Source organism: Labrus bergylta, chromosome 11 (assembly GCF_963930695.1).
Source record: "Labrus bergylta chromosome 11, fLabBer1.1, whole genome shotgun sequence".
Lineage (NCBI taxonomy): Eukaryota > Metazoa > Chordata > Actinopteri > Labriformes > Labridae > Labrus > Labrus bergylta.
Window position 1 is genome coordinate 17,048,505 of NC_089205.1, and position 22,041 is coordinate 17,070,545.

At 42.4% G+C, this 22,041-nt stretch overlaps 1 protein-coding gene across 1 annotated transcript in view; it reads left to right on the forward strand.

Moving 5' to 3' along the window:
* Positions 1 to 22,041, forward strand: part of rsrc1 (arginine/serine-rich coiled-coil 1) — a 118,528-nt gene that overhangs the window by 91,207 nt on the left and 5,280 nt on the right. Inside the window, exons 7-8 of the mRNA XM_020653935.3 lie at positions 5,391 to 5,462; positions 21,770 to 21,876. Coding sequence (XP_020509591.2) covers positions 5,391 to 5,462; positions 21,770 to 21,876 — 179 coding nt within the window. The remainder of the gene's footprint in view (positions 1 to 5,390; positions 5,463 to 21,769; positions 21,877 to 22,041) is intronic.

Genomic DNA, 22,041 nt, shown 5'->3' on the forward strand with positions numbered 1-22,041 from the left:
TCAAACTAAAATGCTGCCTTAATACAGACCTGCCCTTCATCGCTTTTATTTATTCTGCTGCTAAATATTTAAGTTCCTTGATGTTGTATCTCCTCGTGTGTGCCGGTACATTCAAGATGCAGGTACATTTGTAATGATACATTCTGTGTCAAATTATCCTTTAGCTTCTTGAAGGTCTGGATGGGCTGGTTTTGATAAAGGATGCTACAAACACACAGGTACCTGCATTTAAAGGCCCGTGTGTAGAGCATCCAGCTTTCTCTTGTCTGTGTGCTCTGCCACCTAGTGGTTGCTTTGCATACATACATCTTCCTGTGATCCATTTAACCTCCACACCTGCAGTAGATATCATCACAGCGCTCCCTCTGATACATTGGAGTTCTGGATCGTGGTTTCAACATTTTTTCCCCCACAGAAAGACGCTCGGAGAGAGTCTCTCATCTAATTTGTTGATTTGATAAGAGCGGTTGGAAATGTTTGGCTTGAAAAGTAACCCAATGTCAGTCTGACATTTAACAATAGCTTCCCTAGATATGATCCATCTCATAAGTCACGTGTGATTTGATCCCAGCTTTGTTTATGGAACTATAATGTCTGATTTAAGTCTATCCGCCAGCATTTTCAGATTTTTTTCAGATGAAGTGGTATCTGTAACCTTCAGGCATCCTGCATTCTAAGCTCAACATAAGAATATTTTCCTGGCTTTAAGAAAATAACCTAATTGGCAGAATTTTTCATCGCAGTTCAATTTTGAACTTCTTAACACTTTATTTTTGGAGCATCATTGCAGAAGATCTCCTAGAATAAGGAGCAAAAATCAAGCCCAGAGGATTTATCACTTTAGTCCAGACTTTTTTTCTGGTTAGCTCGTCCATGTTGACCAAATGATGTTAAAAAAGAAAAAGGCGTTACAATTTCTTCAACTGGACTGGCTTTACTTCTGCAGTTGTTTAGTTAAGTTACCTGATTAATACATCTCTGCACTTTGGTTTATAAACCCAGCATTTCCTTACATTCAACCAGAAGTTTGTTTCGCTTAAAAGCATCTTCATGTCGGTGTAGGTTTGGATCATTCTTTTGAATCTGTCTCTCTTAAAGTCCAAATGCCTAACAGTATGTTCCTCCAGGAGATTTTTTTCATTGTAATTTTTTAAGCCTTTTCATACCATTCAGATTCATCCTTTTCCCCCTACTTTTATCTCGTTAAATATTTATGAAATAATCTGTTTTAGAGCCAGGCCTAATTCACCTCGCTATATGATGTTTCTTCACGGAGAGACGGTAGCTCTGTTAAAATGGGAAAATTGTCCCACAACAGTATACTGTTCTGCATGGCCATCCAGTTGCTATCTGCTCAGCATTTTTCTGTCAGTCTTTCCACCTGTCTCTGTGTTCGTCTTTCTGTCTTCTTACCTGTCAGGCCTGTTACATGTCAGTTATCATACCCACCTGTTTGTCCACCGGCCCCAGTGATGCTCTTCTGTTTCTTTGTCTCTTCTTTCAGCATGTCAGGACTGTTATTCTGTGCCTATCCGCCTGTTTGTCCGTCGGCCTGTCTCCCAATCCGGTTGTCTCTCCTTTATTTATTTATCGTCTTCTACGTCTCTCTGGTATTCAGTGTTGGTTGGAGGCCCGGCTGCCGAGCTTCACTGTAAAGTGCTCGGCTGATTGGAAGGGACATTTTTCCAATGGCACTGCGCTGCCTCTAATATTCTGTTTGTCGTTGGGTGTGAGGCTGATTTATCACGCCTCCTCTCCTGCTGACATTCAGATTCACTTTGATTGGCGGCTGGATGGAATGACACCCACCACTACCAACGCCGGAGCTAAATCACCGCTGCTCTCGCACGCATGCACAAACATTCACACAGTCAAATGCCATACTGAGAGTCAGGTATACAGTGGATATGAATATGCCTGTTACGCCAACACAAACCCTCTTACATTTAGACATGAATACATGCACTCGCACATATACTCTCAGTGATAAACTCACACAGACTAAGTGGATAACTGCTGAGTTGACCTCTGTCTTCAGCCTCGCTTGTTTGTAAGTGCTGTATCGAGTTTATTGAGCAACGTGGGCAGGCTGCTGCTCTTCTGTTGTTCTCTCACCTCACGAACTCTATAATATGATCGCCTCTCTTCCTTCTAATACTTACTGTACCGGGCCTTAGGCCCGAGCTACCTCACTCCTGTGTTGAATAACGTCTCTCCTCTCCTTTTTCTCACCCTCCTCCCCCCTCAATCCCTCCTTAATAACTCTATAACTCACCTCAGCCTTAGATTTAATTGCTTATCTGTGTGTAAACGTATTAACCCTGTGCTGTATCTGTTTTGCTGCCATCCCGGGGGCCCGACAAGCCTCTCTGACTGCTGTGCCTTACATCCAATGAATAGTCCTTCTCTGAGTGGTAATAGGGAATCAGCATCGTAGCAGCAAGCATTGGCGGCGTGTAAGAGATAAATCAGATTGGGGGTCTTGCTTTGCCAGTTTATTGAATCTAAATTGCGTGCGCGCGTGCCCCCGCCGGCCCTACACGGCCCATCCATCTCCCGGCTGATAATGGAGCGGGCCCGATTCCACCTGGTGGGAGCATTATTACATTTCCCCTCTAACGAGACCCAGCTAATCCTGCCAAGGGGAGGAGGACAGAGAGCAAGAGAGACGGAGGAGAGAGGAGTGAAGGAGGAAAAGAAAAAGGAGTAGAAAAGCGATAGATGAGAAGATTCCGTTTTAAAATAAAAGGACTGCAAACATCCTGGCATCCTGCCGCTCCGTCCCACTCCCCCTCTTTCTCCCGTTCTCACTTTATTCCTCTCCGCTGCTGTGCATAAAACATCTTCCAGCGCCATCACAGCTACATGGCCCCTGGGTCCCTGAGCTGCAATTACACTCATAATCACAATGCGATTTCGCTGACGCTCTCCGCCCCTTCCTGCTGCCATCCCTCCTCTTTTCCCTCCGCCCCTGCAGCCAAGACCGAACGAAGTCTAAATGAAGTGAAAGGCCTCTCCTCTCTCCGACACCCGGCCGTTTATTACCAGCTCTAATAAAAGTCCATCACAGAATTATCCTACAATGAACTGGAGCCACTAAGTTGCAGAGAAATATACTTACAATAAGTGGCCTCTGCAGACATGCCAGTATTTTTAGGCTTCCATGTTTTTACATGCTTTTTACAACTATTATGTTGAACAGCTTTCCATGATAGTGCAGCAAAGTGTGTTGCTGTAAAGCATCTTTCTTTTGTAGTTTATCTGTTTTTAAAGCAAAGCTGCTTATTGATGTAATTAAACCATATCCCTGGCTCAGTGCTCAGGCCTACTTTCATTGTTTTGAGGGGGCAGGAGCCCCGTGAGGCAGCGCGCTGATGAGAGATGGATAAACAGTTTGATTTGCTGCTATCGCCCCCAGGCACAGTGTACTGGAGAGATGAGCAAGAGAGAGGAAGAGAAAGCATAAAAAAAACAAAACGGGGAGGGGTGGGAGAGGGCAAAACAGAAGGAGAGAAGAGACAGCGAGAGGATGAGAGAACCTGTTGGGGGAGGGATGAAGGGATCGAGGTGGATGATAAACATGCAAACAAAAAGAGGCGACAAATCACTCTTGTCGTTTGTGTGCATGAAGGAAATGTTTATTTCTTCTGCTTGTTTGTCTCTTTCCCTCACTGTCAGTTCTTTCCTTTATTTCCTACATGGGCCCCATCTATTCCCCCTTCTTTTACCTCCTCTTTCTCCCCTGTCTCTCCTTCTCTATCACACCACCAGCACCGCTCTTGTTTCCTACCTGCCTCTCAGTAGCCCCGAGCAAAGTAGGAACTGAAGAACACAGAGAGGAGTTCACTCACTCGAACAAAACACACACAAAACAATACACACGTCTGCGCATACAAGAAAACTTGTGAATGTATTCGCAGAAACATGCAGAACGGTGCAGCTCATGGTTTTGTTTTTTTGGCAAACAAACTGACTGAATTATGACTATGCAGCTAAAAGAAATAGATTGGTTGCACACACACACACACACACACACACACACACATACATACATACATACACGCACGCACAGACCCTAGCTGAGGGAGGTAGAAGAGGGTTCAGTCAACCATGTAGAGTCATTGTTAGTAAAGATGCGGAACCTCCAGACTTAACCAGCCATAACAGCAGTGTGACGGGTTCTTTGTCTACGCCAATTACTGAACAAAAACAGCAGCACAGTCGCAGAGAGACTAACACATCCCATGGCCCTCTGCATCAACACGCACACACACACACACACACACACACACGCAAACAGATACAAGAAAGTGTTGTATTTTTATGTAACAACTTTGCTTGCAGCGCAAAATCTAGCACACAATCAGACACCAAATGAGGAGTGTGCAGCACAAACACATTCATACGCCGGCATCTCAAGTGGTGCAATAAACCACGTTCGGACACCCACAGCTGTGCCCTAACACAAACATTCTGTAAGCGCTCAAAACACTTACACCCACTCTTATATTGTATAAACTTCCCCAAAACAGTCTAGAGCTCTCATTCTACTCCTCCTCGGCTTTCTCTCTCATCATCTTGCTCTCCTCTACAGTTACTCTCTCTCTCTCTCTCTCTTTTTTTCTCAAAGTTTAAACTCATTAAGTGTAATGATATTGGAGACTCAATTTTACATAGCTCACTCATCAACCAAGTGAGATAGCAATAAAGGCAAATGGCTCCGCAGAGGCCCTAACGCTGCAAAATAAATGATGCGCCGCAACGGAAATGTAATTAATTTAGAGGCAGTATTGATAGTCCTGCCATACATGGCATTATATTTTTTAATGTGGCTTAACATCTTGATTATTCAGGGGGAAAGGCGGTGTGCAAAAAGGAGCCAAGACAACACGGCTTGTGATGAGAGATGCTTAAAATGCCCTGACGAGTGTTTACTCCCGCTGCCTCACTTTCTCTTAAGCTTTTCATTACGCCGAGGCAATAAACACCTCTCAGGAAGACGTGCTGACTTTTACAGCAGCATGAAGGGAAGGCCGAGAAAGGGTGACTGCCGCAAGGGAGAGGAAAAGAACGCATGATTAATCTTTCTGTTGATTTTTTTTTTTTTTTTTTTTTTTTTTTTTTTGCTCTTGCATTTTCTGTGATGACTTTCAATTTGTTTCAAAAACACAGTATCTCACACATAAAAAAAAAAAAAAAAACTCTTGTTATTAGGTGTACAAATACGTATTATGATTTATGGGAAAATGAAATATAAATAAAACATCAGAGTTTATTTGATTTTCAGTCAAATTAAATCTCTAAACTTGCTGCATGTATTTTTTTGTCCTAATGAAACTCTTATGAGGCGCTCTGCTTTGCTAACACTCTGCCTTCTGCTGTCTTCTCAGCTAAGACGGACGAGGTGCTGAAGGCAAAAGTAGCCAAGAGAGAGGAGGAGGCCCGGAAGAAGCAAGAGGAAGGTGAGTAATGTGTGTGTGTGTGTGTGTGTGTGTGTGTGTGTGTGTGTGTGTGATCCAACATGTGGAGTTTGGCATCAATACCAACCTATTTGTAATACTCACCAACACAATCACAAAGGAAACAAAAAGAATAAACAAAGGAAACAAAATGATATCCATGTTAAAGTTTGGCAAGATAAATTAATGAATGAACCAATTCAAGCTAGCCGTCTCCCATTTATTAGCTATTCATATAACATGTGGAAACAAAATAAACAATGTCGAAGGCTGTGAGCCGTGTTACATATGTTGTTTACGTGGATGGTTGATCAGCTGGAGCCTGTTGTTTTCTGATCAATAGAAAATGCATAATTATACAGATTCTCCCTACACTCTCCAACGTTAAGGATGTAGATAAGAACACGTTATATGTTAAATTGAACATATTCATGTAGGTCTCCTCATTTTATTGAATATAATTTCACAACATAAACTTGTTGATACTCTTCAGGTTTTTTATTGGTCCGCTGTAATCTACATAAAGATGCATAGTAGGTGTTAAAAACTGAAATCTGCTTAGCATTGCAGGCTGTAAATGTATCCCCCACTACCACCATGCATAAACACACACACTCACACACACACACACACAGATTATCCTGGCACACATTAAAATGTAGTTGAGTTATTTGCAGTGGATACTCTTGCAGTAATGAAAGTCCTTCGTCCTTCCCCGTTCTGACCAGAGCATGATATAAATGAGAAAATCAATGTCCTGTTATCAGCATTATTGTGTGTGTGTGTGTGTGTGTGTGTGTGTGTGTGTGTGTGTGTGTGTGTACGCGCATGTTTAGTAGCATCATTTGTGTGTGGGTGATTCTCCCTCCTCTCTTTTTGTGTCATTTTTTGCATCGAGCAGGCACGGCAGCGCGACCTTTAGAGTACGCTGACCTTTCGGCCAAATGAAAGTCCAGCCATCAGAAACTAATTAGCCCTGCACTCTTACTTTTGTCCCCACGCTTCCTGGAAGAATTTGTTAGCTCCCCTCTATCCAGTTTTGTTTTTCTCTTCACCATCCTCACGTTGTTATATTTCATCTTTCTCAGTCTTAGCACTCTGTCTCTCCCATCCTTCCCCCTTTCTGTCTTCTTCTCCTACTTTCTGTCTCACTTTATTTGTTCTTCTCTCTCAGCTCCATGTGTCCTCATAAACCGTTTCCAGCCCTCTTCTACTCTCTTCTCTGTCTCTTGCTGACTATTTCCCTTCTCCTGCTTCTCTCTGCTCGGTGCGGAAGCTTTGCCAAAGTGGTGACTAAGTGCCTGGCTCGGGGCAAACAGAGCAAGGCTTCCAGTCAAACAGCTTTCTATAGCGAAGTTCACACAGTACTGTTGCCTCTTTTTGGAGTCATTTGACTCTTTCTCCCCTCTGCTCAGAGCTCTCTCATCCTTAACTCCAACTGTTCCTCCTGTGTGGAATAAGGTGTTGTGCTTGATTGTGGAGTAAAGCGGTGCAGTAAGGCGTGCTGTGCAGGCGCTGCCTTGGAGGACCATTATTTTATTCCTTTCCCTGCACAAGGACACATGAAGTAAGATCAGAGAGCCATGACAAAGTGGACCTGATGACTTGCCCCTGCATCTGTAGCGAGGCAAGCCTGTGGCATTGTCACAAATACACATGAGCACACATACACACACAAACGCACACAAGCACAGTTGGCTAGCTCCATCCTCTTTCGCCTTTCCTCGCAGCGCAGCTAAAATGGAGGAGGTGGGCCACTGCTGCTGCTAAACATCAGATCACCAGGGGTCTCCTTATTCCCCGCAGGGCCTCTGGGAGGTCGACACAACTAGAAAGTTTACACTTGAACCGCTAAGTCGACCGAAATGAGAAAACCTTTAAAGAGAACGGAGGGGAGAAGTGAACAACACATCCACCTACACTCCTCGTTCATAAATAGATTCACATCCTAGACTGGCAATGCTTTTGAGTTAGTTTAGCCCTAATCGAAACCACAGAGATCTGATTCATGCTATGATATGCACGCTATTATTGTAGCCAACTGTGGCGGCGTTTAGCAGAGCCCTGCAAGAAGAGAGGGGTTTTTTTTTATCAGCAGAGAGAGAAAGGAAAGGATCAATAACTGACCCTGTGGTCATCAGTTAACAAAGTAGTGTTCACTTAAAAGGAGTGTTTGGCTCTCTGGTTAAGGGCAGCCAGATGATGCTAGTGGTTGCAAAAGGAAACGTGATATGAAAGGATGCAGGAACGAGAGGGGCGGAGGAGTCGTTTGTTAGTTGCAGAGCTTGTTTAGACTATTAAAGCTGAGAGATGGTGTTTGTGTGCCCAGGAGGCTTTTAGCTAACACAGTGTGTCCAGCTATAATAAGATGAAGCGAGCGCCCGTGAAACACAGACTGTTGGTGTGTCAGCTGACACTTTAATGAAGGTTAGAGTTACTGCTGGTGGTAGTTTGTAAGTCTGTAAGGTTAGAAAATGAACATAATCGGACAGAACTGACCATATGACTCTCTTACAAACCTAAACTTTACTCATCAAATCCTTTCATATCATCAGGAGGACCTTAATGCTTTGTGTTCAGCTACTTTCTCCTTTAAAAAAAAGAATAATAATGTGTTGTTCAAGAACTGTCTATAAACTGATGACAGCTGCAGTCTAAAACTAAAGTCTAACTGATCAATCTGTGCAGGAGGTAATGTCCAAATGAAAGAGGTACAATTAACAAGACGTCTGCAAACGTTAGCTAAAAGTATAAATGTTAAATACTTCAATTATCAGAATTGAATCAGAATTTTCTCCATTAACCAGCACTTTATTTATACATTCTGAAAATGTAGTAGCTGTCCATTTATAATTCAAAATTGGATATCATCATTTCCACATTTATATGATCAGATATGTAATAATCTGGATCCCCATCTATTCAGTTTTGTACTATCAAAGAGGAAAGCATCCAATTCTTAGATTTCAGAATGTATACTGAGGAAATGTAGACATAAAGGTAATAAATTGATCTTAAAAATAATTTGTTTCCTGTTGACCTAAGCTAGACTATTCATTTCGCTGTTGTTAATGAAGTAAGTCTTAATCTGATCATTAAGTGTACTGTTGATTTTAAACAATTTACGTATGTGTCAACTTTCAGATTGCTCATCAACTATTTTGTAATTTCATGAAGCATTTTAGATTAAAAAAAAAAATATAGGAATAGGTGTCTTATTCCAGTTTCCTTTGAGTTAATATCATCATCAGTTATTAGAAACTGTGAAACATATCCTTCATTTTAAATTAACTTAAAATCCTGGCTTAAAAGAAAATCAAGTATGTACTATTTTTATGTTCTATGTTCTGTTGTCCTGCTTTAAGTGTTTTACATGTGCCTTAAATCTTTGAATTAAGGTAAAAAAATATGAAAAGTGTTCCCTTGATATTTTCATCCTTACTAATGCGGCACCAATAACTAAGTCAGATGTGGTTTTAGAGTTGTGTGTGTGTGTGTGTGTGTCTGTGTCATCAAATACGTCTAACCACAACCAGTCTAACCTTTTCTCTCCTTATTTACTTTGACACCTTTGACACTAGTTTGCTTTGGTGTCAAATGTTTAATAACCTCACTTCATTCCCCGCACACCTACAAGCTGCTTCAAACGGCCCTAAACACACACTCTACTGAAGTTTGGTCCTGTGTGTGGATCATGAGGCGCTGACAGAAAAATCATTTCATTTGTGCAGCAGCCACATCTACAATTATGTAGATCTGGCTTGGACACTAGCCTATAGCCTGCAGTTGGTATTTGAGCCCCTCTGCTGCTCTGTCCCCATTACCTCAAACCAGCAGCAGATTGGGAGATCATATATTTTAATGAGACGTATAATAGCTCTTTAACCCATATCATTAGGGGAATATATACCTACAGTTTGCTCTTTTGGCAGTTAAACGAAAGGACTGTTTCCCTAATTACGCGGTGTGTAGGACAGGTCATGGCTTGGGTGTGTACCTGTCTGTGTGTGTCTGTGTTCAGGAATTATATGACCATTAAATATTCAGCTGCAGCGCCCCCCCCGCCCCCCCTTTTCACTTCCTCGACCTAGCATCCATTAAGGCCTCATCACATCTTAACTAGCTCTGTTGTCAATCACAACGAGACCTCGGCTGGAGCAGAAAATGTCCGGATTTGGTTTCCCTGCTTCACTTGTTCAACGTATAGAGGAAAAGAGAGATCCTCAACAGCTGAAGGATGCTTCAGTGAAAGACAATCAATATAAGAGAAGTGTCATTAAGGGTGCCTGTGCCCGCTTCATCATTTGTTTGAAATGATACTTCTCTTGTTAGGTGTTATTACACGCTCCGCTAGACAATTTGTCAGTCAGCTAAAATTTCCGCTCAGCATGCAATACCAGTGTGGGTGCGTGTGTCCGTAATAAATGGTGTGATCTCTTTTCTAATTGAAAAAAATAACTAATCCATGGATAACCAGCTCTTGTTTAATCCAAAGCCGTATCCCTTCAGTTCTGGCCTATCTCGGCTGTAATAAAAGACAGGAAATGAGAGGCAAGTGAGAGTGGTGGCTTGGACATTGACGCTTAATGTAATCTGCCTCGAAATCAAATTATTTGACCTGGAAAGCCTAACAATACAAAACTCCTGCCGGGCTGCTGTTAAATATTTAGCACGTCCCTGTCATGAATACAAATGGTGCGCAAATTAGAATCTACAGGCGCGTGACCCCCATATCACACCCGGGGAGCACAGGGGGGCTGGCTCTGCTTTAAATGTTTTAATTACCGGGGGGTTGTGGTGTGCCTTGCCGTGCCGTGCCGTGCCGTGCCGTGCCGTACCTTGCCGTGCTTCCTCGTGCTGCTCTGGCTGCCACTTGAAGGACAAGCGGTGAAATTCATCTGCTGGTAAACACGAGTGATCTGGTGTCCATGATCTCATCACATTAACTAAAACACGGGGATCCAATAAGGAGAGTGTCTGAATTATACCCAGCTATAATTATAGTTCCCAGCATCCTCTCTCAGGGAAGATGGAGCATTATACTTTTTTTTTTTTTTTTTCTTTTTTTTTTTTAAACTGTCTTCTCTTCACCGGCTATATGATCCACCCGAGGACTCCAGGGAAGCTCTGTATTGCTCTTGTGCACTCTGCGCTGAAGGAAGATCTGTCTCAGTGATTTTGATGTAAGAAAATCTGGTTTGTATCGACTCAGTATTGATTAGAGGAGTTAGCCTCATCTCCTGTCGTTACTTCAGATAAATGGCCTTATTTGTTGTGTTATTATGTTCAACACAATCATGCCAGGAACAGTCAGAGGAATATTGAGCCGACACTTCATTGGCTTTATGGCTTCTATTTGTTCCAGGAATTAAAGGACGTTTTTTTCTGCCTGTAAAAAAGCAGCACATTGACAATCAATTACGCCTTCACTTGAAAGGTGTTCTGGAAGCCGAATCCTACAGAAAGAAATGCTCCACACGTATTTCTGATTTTTGTCCTGCCTAAATAATGACTGATTTAGACATGAATAGTGCCACTGATTATGTCTAGCCATCTCTCTTTTTTTTTATTTTCTCCTCTCTCCTGCCTATTCATTCAGGTTTGTGGTTCCCCCCACGTTTAAATGATTAGTTATGCAAGGCTTGTAAGCACTGAATCAGAGTTATGGTCCCTGGGGAAATAAATTTGGCAGAAAATCAGTGTGAGAAGATTTAATTATCACGAGGAGACCTTTTTTCCTTGCCTTGGCCCACTGAAGCCCAAACTCCTCTCCCGTATTTATCTCTCTCTCTCTTTCTCTCTTTATCTGGTTCACTCTCTCTCTCTCTCTCTCTCTTTCTCTCCTGGCTCAACACGCTGCAGCCAAAAAAAAAAAACCTGGCGTGCGGCATGGACGCCAGCCCTCTCCTTGCCTTCCTTCTTCTCCCAATTTGTTTCATTGCACGGTGATAAGCCAAGCAATTACTGCGCTATTGATTTTTCATCACTGCAAATTTAAAGTTGATTTTCCGTACCCCCACCCCTCCCTACCTCCTGCTTCCCCCTTTTCTTCCCCCCCCAGAGATGGTGCGCTGGGGTGATTAGGTGACCTTGTGTCCTGCTGGTCCTGTGAACGAGTGGAGGCGCATGCCGAATTCTGCTAACCCCATGTGACCCCATGTTGTCCCAGGGTAATGGGATGCTGATGCCTGCTGGTGTGTGTGTGTTTGTGTGTGTGTGTGTGTGTGTGTGTGTGTGTGTGTGTGTGTGTGTGTGTGTGTGTGTGTGCTTGTGTGTCACTTCTGCAGCAGTGGAGCCTACAGCATAATCATTTTTATAAGGATATCTATGGAATGACATGTTTGACCTGATAGCAGCCATGCTATCTCTGCTGTAGGCCAGATTACACAGAAATTGACCATTCAAGCTCCCAGGCTGTGTTCACTCAGGTCAAGTGGTTAGATGATTGACAGCAACCCTTTACCCTCTGTGATTGGTAATCGTTCCTTGGGTCAGCCTTATCAATTAACCTGCTACCAGTACAGCGACTGGGATAGCGACTGTTCAACCTGGCCCGAATCACCTGACTGATAAATGTACCAGATTTTTGTCGAATCTGTTTTGGTTTGGGATAGTATTACCCAGATTTGTTGAAAATAAGATACATAATCTGTATTTATTTCAATTAACGTTTACCACGTAGATAAAAAAAAACGCACTTCAGAAGTGCTAAAAATTACAATACAAAATATTTTACTTAAACATTCAAAACTGAAATTAATTTTTTTAAAGAGTAAAATTGTAACACTTATTCTAACTCTAATGTTAGTAAGGCCATTTCAGCCATAGCACAGCAGCCTCACTATTAGTTGTATAAATGTAGAGCAGTAGTTTGCTGCTTTAACTGAAAACATTCCCAGTCTGTCAAAGTGGTTTACACACACACACACACACACACACACTCTTGCGTGTGTCTGGACATGATCATACACAGCAGCAGTGTACTTGGTGCGGTCTAACAGGGTGGTCAGACGGCTGCGATTAGACACCCGCAGACTGCTACAGGTCAAAGTGCTGGCATCCTGGGTGGCTCTGGCCATGTGGTGGCCTGTGACAGGTTTGTCATTAGACATCAGAGGTCACTTAACAGCTCGTGCATTTAGGGTGGGGGGTAATATGGTTTTGTGAGCGTGCTTAAAATGAGGCTGCATGAGGGTCCCCAATGTTTGTGTGTGCGCGTTTAAGGGCATTTAACTTTAAGAGCACATTTTTATATATGTGTATATATGTGAGTAAACAGGGAGCAGCATGTTCAAACATGACAGATAATTAGACCATTAATTCTTACATAGAAACAACTTCAAACCAACAGGTGACACATATTACTGCACATTACAGAGCAGTTTCAGGTTAAAAACTTGTGTCTCCATCATTCTTTGTGTTTTCAGGAAGAATCAGATCACATCCACACAAGATGATTTACCTATTATATATTTAATTTAATACTATCAAGCCCATTTTTGGGATAAAAAATGACAGTTTTTAAACGTCCAATGAATAATAAATGCAGTCCATAAAAAAACACTACAATAGATACAATTCCCAAGTGAAGAACTCAGTAGAATTTGTTTAAATGAACGATTATTTCAATTGCCTCTTGGGTTTCTGGAAACCTGTATTTATATTTTGGATAAAAGGGTCTGCCAAGTGAATTGTACAATTTATATCCTTTTTATCCTTGACCTTCAAGTGGTGAAATATTTGACTGCTACTCCAAAGCATCCAAATAGTGAGTGTAGGATGAGGTACTCTTTATCTTGTTAACTCATTTTAGTGAGAAGGAGGGACACGCCCCCTTTCCCTCAGATGACAGCAATCAAACATTTCAACACTGACTGGACATGAGAGCCACGCAACAATTCATACATTTCTTCTCTGTAATTCAGACCATGAAGAGGAAAGTTTGCAGTGAGGAGTTTATATTTGTCATTTGAAGGGATTCCTTTCAATAAGGGGGAAATCAATAGAAAAGATGAAAAGTAATATCACACAGCGCCAAGGTCATAAGTCAACAAGTGAGGTCAGGGGAGGAGGAGGTGGTGGTGGCATTTGCCTAATTAATTACTGCTCAGACACACACACACACACGCACACACTCACTGCCATGACCTTTGCAAATATAGTTTGCAGCAGACCACATTAACAGGAGACCGTGTGCCTGTCAGTCCCTTGTAGTCACAAACACACTCTCTATCAGGTGACAGCAGAGTAAAAGAATCAATTACAATCCAACTAAGGAGAAAGAGTTGGTTACTTGATGGATGCCTGTCAAGAAGACTGTATGTCACAAGGTGTGTGTGTGTGTGTGTGTGTGTGTGTGTGTGTGTGTGTGTGTGTGTGTGTGTGTGTGTGTGTGTGTGTGTGTGTGTGTGTGTGTGTGTGTGTGTGTGTGTGTGTGTGTGTGTGTGTGTGTGTGTGTGTGTGTGTGTGTGTGTGTGTGTGTGTGTGTGTGTGTACGTTCATGTATGTGAAAATCGAGCCTGTTTCCTGGATTCAGATTACATCACTTTCATTTTAAAGACCTTGCTCCAATTAAGTAATTAGCTGTGCGGTGTTTCTCCTAATTATAGAGTTGTTCATAAAAGAGCTGCTGACCAGCCTGCAATCGAAAAATGGAGACCACTGCACTTTTTTTTTTTTCTTCTTCTTGCACGCACACACTGGCGCCCACATAAACACCGTGTAGTTTAACATCAAGTTAATGCAGTCAAATGCGTGTTATTTCTGGTAAAGGGCAGGGCAGGACTCTATTCCAATCACGCTAAAACAGCACAGCACTTAATAAAGAGCTCCTGCAGTCTAACAGAGACTCCTTCATCTATGTATCTGCTGTATTTTAACAACACTTATCCTTTATCTTTCCAAGCCTGTCCTATTTGACAGTTAATGAAAGCTGTTTTAAGTAATCTGTGTGTTAAAAAGGGTTTAGTACCCAGCCCTTACCACTGAGGACCTACTTAAAACTGTCATAACACACAAGTGTGACAGGGAAAAAAATCCTTTATATCCAACAATAAAATGCCCAATGTATGTAAGTATGAGTTAAGATTAAAAAAGTGGAACTTTTTACCTGTTTTTGACATTTTGAGAGTAAGAAAATAACATTTAATACAAATACAGGGACTGTCCCGTCAGCAGAGAAAGTGGCTGTGATCTTGAAGATCTCACCACTCAGCCTGTGAAAGCTTCACTATTTAATGAGATTCTGTGATGCTGCCCAGGCACGGGACATCGGCTAACACTCATACCTCTCTCTTTGTCTCATTCACACACACATACGCACATAGCAAGAGAAACACACACACACCTGGTTTTGGTTAGCACCTTTTAGCAGGGTGCAGTTAGGTCAGCAGGAGCAGTCAGGTCTTAGCTAGGATTTCAGATAAATAGCTGGCTTTTATGCAGTAGATATACAGTAGATGCCTTTTATACCATGTTTGTATTATTTCCCTGAAAGGTAGACCCTTGTTTTTTGGCAATGGGTGCGTTATTTATATTCTGCGAGGGCTGTGTCAACATGGCGACAATAAACATGTCATCCCTGATAAATGGTCAATTCTCTGTATGATCCAATTACATCTAAATACTGTGCATCAGCTTTTTATTAAGCTGTTATGCAAACAGTGTATATATGAAAGCAGGAATGTAGCATTTGTTTTATTCTTCCACAACATTTGTCAAATCAAGTCTCATAAATGAAGCCTGAGGAGTGTGTAGGAGATTTCTAAACAAACAAATAATCAGGAAACACTTTTGATCAGCCAGTTTCACATACATTATAACTTCTTAGAAATCTTACAGTCCTTGGCTTCAGATATTGTCTGAGCTGCAGAGTCACCTCAAACTAGAGCATTTAGTTGGCTTGGCAGATTTTAAAAGCAGGATAAAGGATCATTTGACGACTATGCACATGTTTCTCTTCTGAAGGCTTCTGATTAGTTGATTGATGTAATATTTATTTATTTGTGTTTTGTTCTCTGAAACTTTGATGCTGCTATCTTGGCCATGACTCTCTCGAAAAAGAGATCTTGTATCTCAATGAGAATATTTTCTTGGTTAAATAAAAAACAAATATTCTGCATGATAGCTGGATTGATGGTTTAATTCAAATATTGAACTCACAATAGGTGCAGACAGAAGGAGGCTGAACACATGCAATTGTATTTAATTTGTTTCGCAGAATCAGGGAGAATATCCAGTATTTTCTCTTAATCCAGGGTCAGCTGAGGAGAGGAAGTTGAGAGCAGAGATGAGCAGAGCATGGTTGAACGTCAGAGGAGACAGAAGCAGGGATGAGTGAAGATGGGGAAGGAGATAGCAGAGCATGGCGCGTGGCTGCCATGTCATCCTGTCATTAGCAGGTTGTTTGGGTCTTTAATTCATCATTCAGACCTTTATTGACTGGAGAGTGGGAGATCGCTATCACTCGGAGACACTAGAGGAGTGTGTGTGTTTGCCACTCAGTCACCAGCTGCTCTTCATTTCCTGATGCCAAATAGATATCACATAAGATATCCCATAAACGTATCACATGCCTCAATCTGCAAAGGTCAAATTATGCTCGCAAGCCACACGGACATTTTGTACACAGAAAGTGAGCATTTGTTCCTATAAGTTCCAAAGAACTTGCAGAGCTGATTATTAATATTAGAGTTAGACAGGAGAGATTTGAGCATCGGTGATGAGTGACAGGCTCCTGATGAGAGTGACAGGAGTTGTCACGACGACTAAGTCCGCAGAGACCGGTGATAACATGGTGAGCACCGCAGGGGATCACTCAGCCTGTGTGTGTATTTGTGGTTGAAGGTGCATTGTTGGGAGACACACATTATGGAGACATGTAGCTTTTTTTTTTTTGCAGAGGGGTGGGGGTAATATCCGCCTGATTGTGTGTATTATGTGTGTGGTCTCGTGGGAACGCACATTAGACTGGCTTAGCCACCTGCTCCATCATTGGACATCACTCTGCTCAAACACACACTTACAAACACATACGCACATACAAACGCGTGCCCTCCTTGGGGACACACTCCTTGGGACATCTGGCTCAGCCTGTCAGAATTTTCCTTCATTTTGTGTTTGACCTGTTGACCCTCTGGCAGCCACAGGCGTCACACAGGCATCAGCGTCACATCTCATCCTTGTTGCATCGCAGCCATTGGTGGTTTGCTGCCCCAATTTTGACCTGAAAACCTTGGGCTGGTCCTGATGTTTGGATTGTTTTGATAGTTCAGGGGATTCTCTGCTTTCCCCCTCACTTTAATCTCTAGGTTTCTGAACTGTATTTGTCTTCCCTTATCTCCTCTCCTTTTCTCTCTCTCCTCCTCGTCCTGTCTCCGTTACTCATTGAGGTCTCATTTTTCAATGCCTAAAGCTGCAGGGTATTAGTTATGCAAATATTGACGTGCAGCTTTGGCCTGCTAGCTATCAATTGAAATCAGCAAATCGATGGGCCTAATAGCTGCTCATTAGCTACTTGATGCATTTCTAGGGCTCGCATCAGAACCTGTCAGTGGCCCCACGAATCAATACAGTCTTAAAATATTACCCAACCTAGGCCCACACCAGACACCTTTTATATCATACTGTAAGTTTGCTGTCTGGCGCTTCCTGTAGAAGAAGAGGAATAAGTATGGCTCTCTGCTCTGCACTGTGGGACAGACTTAATCTGTCATGTCAACAAAATATCTGATTAGCAGCAAAGATCCCAGTCACTGAAAAGTCACATTACTTTACCTTTTTTTATTGACAGTGTAAAAAAAAAAAAAAATGCCAGTGCATGTGTAGCAAAGTACCTCATATGGTGCTGAAAGTGAAATCTCCTCATTCTTATTTCAGTAAGTAACCTATTGTTTCCCTTTGGTCTCTGTTGTTGTTCAGTGTAATTCTTGTGTATGGATCAGCCTGTTGTTTGGGCCTGGAGAATGGTACGGTAAAGACTTTGATGCAGCCAGGATGCTGCTGCTGAGAACAGGGCCAGACCGGAGCCCCTCTATCGCCCCCAGCACACAGCCTTGCTAAGCTTAACTCAGCTGTTTGATGCCAAGCTCTGCCAGTGTGCGCATGCTAGTGTATATGTGTGTGTTTATCCAGCTCAGGGGTTACATAAACAAGAGCAGCTAGCCTACAGGTAAGACCCACCAGAGACCTGACGAGAGAGAGAGAGAGATGGAGATGGAGCGGCAGTCTCTTACCTCTGCATTCCCCTGATGTTGTCGCCGTTGCTCGAGCTGGATGTTCACTAATGAAGGGCGAGCTGGAAAATGACTAAAGGAGATAGTAAACAAAGTTGCCGCACACACACACAAACACGCAAACACACACATTGAATACACGCAAAGATGTGTGAGTGTGTTAATACAGTTAACTCGGTGGAGGCAAGCTCCCGTGTTTGTGTGTATCCCCGATGTTTCTGGAGCTGCTGTAAAGAGATGGGGAGAATGTGGGCGGACGGGGGGATTTGAGGCGGAGGCTGGCAGCGGGGCAGTTGGCCGCTGGTGCAGAGACAGAAAGAGTGGGTAAGGGGATTGGAGGGAGGGGGGGGGGGGGGGGGGGGTAGAGCGGAGATAAATCATTAGAGAGCAGGTTATTGGAAATGCAGGGAGATAAAAGAGTGAAGAAGCCAGTAATTGCCTTAAAGATCAGACTACAAAGCATTACTTTGGATTTTACAAGGCCAGCCAGCAACAAAAGAGTAGTAATTTATGAGCTCAGTGTAAAAGAATAGCATAATTACATTAAAAATTAATGCTAATGAGGGCTAAAATGGGTGAGGTGGTTATTATGAAAGTTTGTATTCATCTTCCCTGGGTTGAATGATGGCTAGTGGCTTGATTAATGGCTTAATTTCTATCAATTAGCAGGCAAAAAAATCTCCACTGAGACAGCCCTAAATTGAGCATTGAATTACACATCTTTACTGTGGTGCAGGGAGAGGGCTGAGGGGAGGGGGAGGCAGAGGAGGGGAAGGCCCATTATTGAAACCTGGGAAGCCAAAAGCGGCTGCTGCTTGTGAGCGTGTGCAAGTGAAAGAAGGGTGAGGGTAACAAAACTAAGGTAAATGTTTATCCTTGTGTGTCCTAAGATTTTCAGTTTGTATCACAGCAGACTGTTTTCCAGTTCAGTTTTCGGTCTTTTAATAATTACACAGCTGGTTTTCCATTTATAACTATTTAATTAATTTGTGATTTTTTTTTAATTTTTTTTCCCCCTTACAAATTGAAAAATATTCAAATTATTTGATTACCCTGGCAAAATAAAAAAAGGAGTCACAATTTTCCTGACATGAAGAGTCTCAGTTATAATTCGTGTACTTGCCAAATTACCCGTTATAAATACAGTCGCACAGTTTTCCTTTTCTCATCAATTTAATACATTTATTAAATACCTCTGAGCTAGATATTTGTCCTATAATTCCAAAACACTGTCAAAGATTTGCTGCAATTTGCGAGACCTCCGTAAAACAGGCAGTTAGTTATGCTTTTTTATTTATTTTCTCCCCTATAAAACAACAACAACAAGTGCTGCGGTAATTTAGCCGGCACGCTAGCAGACTCAATTACTGGAATTAATCAGCAGCAGCAGCAATATATTCAGCTCGGCTGCTCTTGATTGACAAACTGTACACCAAAGTCAAGTGTACAAAGACAACGTTGCCATCGCCCCAAGGCTTCTCTCTGCTCGTACAGTGTGCACACATGTGTTGTTGAACAGCTCCCTCTGCTGGTGTGGATATGTAGCTACTGTTTAAAGCTCTCAATCTTCAAGGCTGAAGGAGATGAGCTGAAATCTGTTGTTCATTGGCTGTTTTGATTTTCTCTCCTGTCTTCTGCTCTTAATCAATGAAGTGGACAAACAGCTATTTAGAGAGAACAATAGCCTATTGATTGTGCGCCGCTCATCAGCACCGCTGTCTGTCCAACTCATTTCAGTAATGAGATGGCAAGTGAGTTTTCTGCCTCCCTCTTCTTAACACATGCACACACTCACACACATAAACCACAAGAACACAAACATGGGTACAAACATGTAGTGATATCAAACAAAAGTCAGCACACATTGTTCAGTCACTATCCATTATTACAAGCTGCAGATACAAAAGTATTGATTGACTTGGATCCTGTTTTCTGGTTCACTGTCAACTATTTCAGCTGAAGATGCAAACAGAGAGCTTCTAAAACCTGTTCTAAAGCAGGACACTCTACATTTAACCGTTTTCTTCTTTCCCTCTCGTCTCTCAGCTTTCACTTTATCTGCCTCTCATCGCTGACAGAGATGCGCGTCTAATGCGGTGACAATCCAGTCGACCTGTTAAATTAATTTGCCAGATAATGTGTCAATATTAAATATCAACTTTGACCTCTCTGGGCTGCGGAGTGCGTTCGCCCGGCTCGAGTATTGATTTCTGTCTGCCTCTAAGCTCGCTAGGCCCACACTCAAAGTCCATTATTTTTGATTTTCTCATGAAATACATATATTTTCCTGCTGACATCTGACAAACACCATATTGAAAGTCATTTTATCTACCAATAATGTGTTTGTCAAAAAGTCTGAGGACTTAATGGACTCCTGCAATGCACATGGACAGCAAAGCATCAGACAGGCCTGCCAAGTTGATGCCAATAGATATGGGATGTATGTGTTTGTGTAGATACATGTCAGCGTGGCGTCTTGTGTTTGTTATGCGGTCCTTCATTATGTAGGACGTTCCTACTCAAAGGAGATCTTTTAAAAAAGTGAAATATTTGCATTGGTTTAATTGTGGGCCAGTCACAGGCGTTAGTTTCCGTCCAAACACACGCACACTCATGCAGGCGTGGATGTGTTGGTGATAGTGTTGTTGAAGGACAGGCCACAGTCTCCAGGAGGATATTGGGCCAGTGTTTAGTCTTCATCTAGCAGCCCAGTCAAAGTAATGACAATTTTTGGAGTCGCTGTGCGATGCGTCTTTGCTCACATCTTTCCGCACAGGATGACAAGCCCATAGTCTGTCATAGAGTGAGGTTTAATTCCACTTGTCACTCAATTGTTCAATTCTGCAGCGCATTTAAATCTAAACCCAGTTTGTTTGAGTGCTATTATGAACTATAATAGGTTGTGTGTGTGTGCGCCCGCCTGTGTGTGTGTGTGCGCGCGTGTGTGTGTATGTGTGTGGTAGCATGTGATGCTTTGCTGTGAAAGCCGTAACAAATATTCATTTATTCATTAAACACCAGCGCCATGAAGATCTGTTATGACACCCTTTCTGTAGCTGCTAATAGATTGAATTAATTCCAGCTATTAGCTCCGATTGCATGCTGTTTGTTCATGCATGTGCGTGTGTGTGTGTTTGTGTGTGTGAAAAGTGCGTACTATGCCAGCCATGACTGCAAGGGCAAAGCATGTAAGTTTGCAAACACACATGCACATGTAGAAACTGTGTGTGCCTCTCTCTGTGTGTGTGTGTGTTCCCATTTGTGTACCTGTTTTGGTGACACAGCCTACATGAGTGTAGCAGAGAAACATGGATGTCTGCTGGATTGACAGTTAGAGAGATGGGAGAGTGCAGGAGAGGACGGATGGATGGGAGAGAGCGGGATGAATATTGACTGATCAGTGGAGAGATTGACAGCCAGAGAATAATGGGAGCATTCAGACTCTGAGGTTTCTCCTTTTTTTTTTTCCTGTTACTAACTTTCCTGGCACACCTATTTTTGCCCTCCTACGCTGCGGAGACTGCTCTTGAATTCTTGAAGTGATTTATTATCTGATATGCAGAATCCTGATGTGTTTATATCCGAGAGTAATTTACTGGAAACCCTTTCAGTCTTTTTGTTTGATTGGACGAACCAGAGGAAAATACTTCCTGATACATGAAAACGGTATGAAAACTAATCACATTTAGTCTCCATAATGAAATTCCATTGCCGTGAGTTTGTGTTCATATTTTGATTATTTTAGAATGCATTATCTGAGTGTAATTCACTGTCTGGATATTATCTTGTTAGTGTTTTTCCCCCTCTTGCCTTTTGTAGCATCTCTTTGCCCTTGGCTAAGAAAAAGTTCTTTTTCATAGAGACCAATATGAAAATAGGGGAATATCAGATATTTGATATTGTATGTGTCAAAGAGCATTACACAGAGAAAACATACCATCAACTACGCCCAATCCAAATGAAATCTGGTGCCTTTCAGAATATGACAAGGGAAAGCTGTGCCTTTGTGTGTATCTGGACATGTATGTGTGTGTGCTTTTGTTCACAGCCTCTCCTCTGTGTTACATATGTTTTCAGAGGGAACTTCTCTGGAGGAGCAAGTGCGAAGGATAAAGGAACTCGAGGCCATCGAGAGTGATTCCTTTGTTCCTCAAGCTTTCAAATCATCCAGGGATGACATAAAGGTGCGTTCTGTCTCTCTTTCTCTCCCTACCCCTCACTCTCGCTACCTTTTCACTCCGTCTCTTATTGAATTTACCTCTCTGCAACGCTGTGCCGTCTGTCCAGAGACAGCCCAGACCAAATCAAACATTCATTCAGTGCCATTTGTTCCGACCTGAGACGGTTTT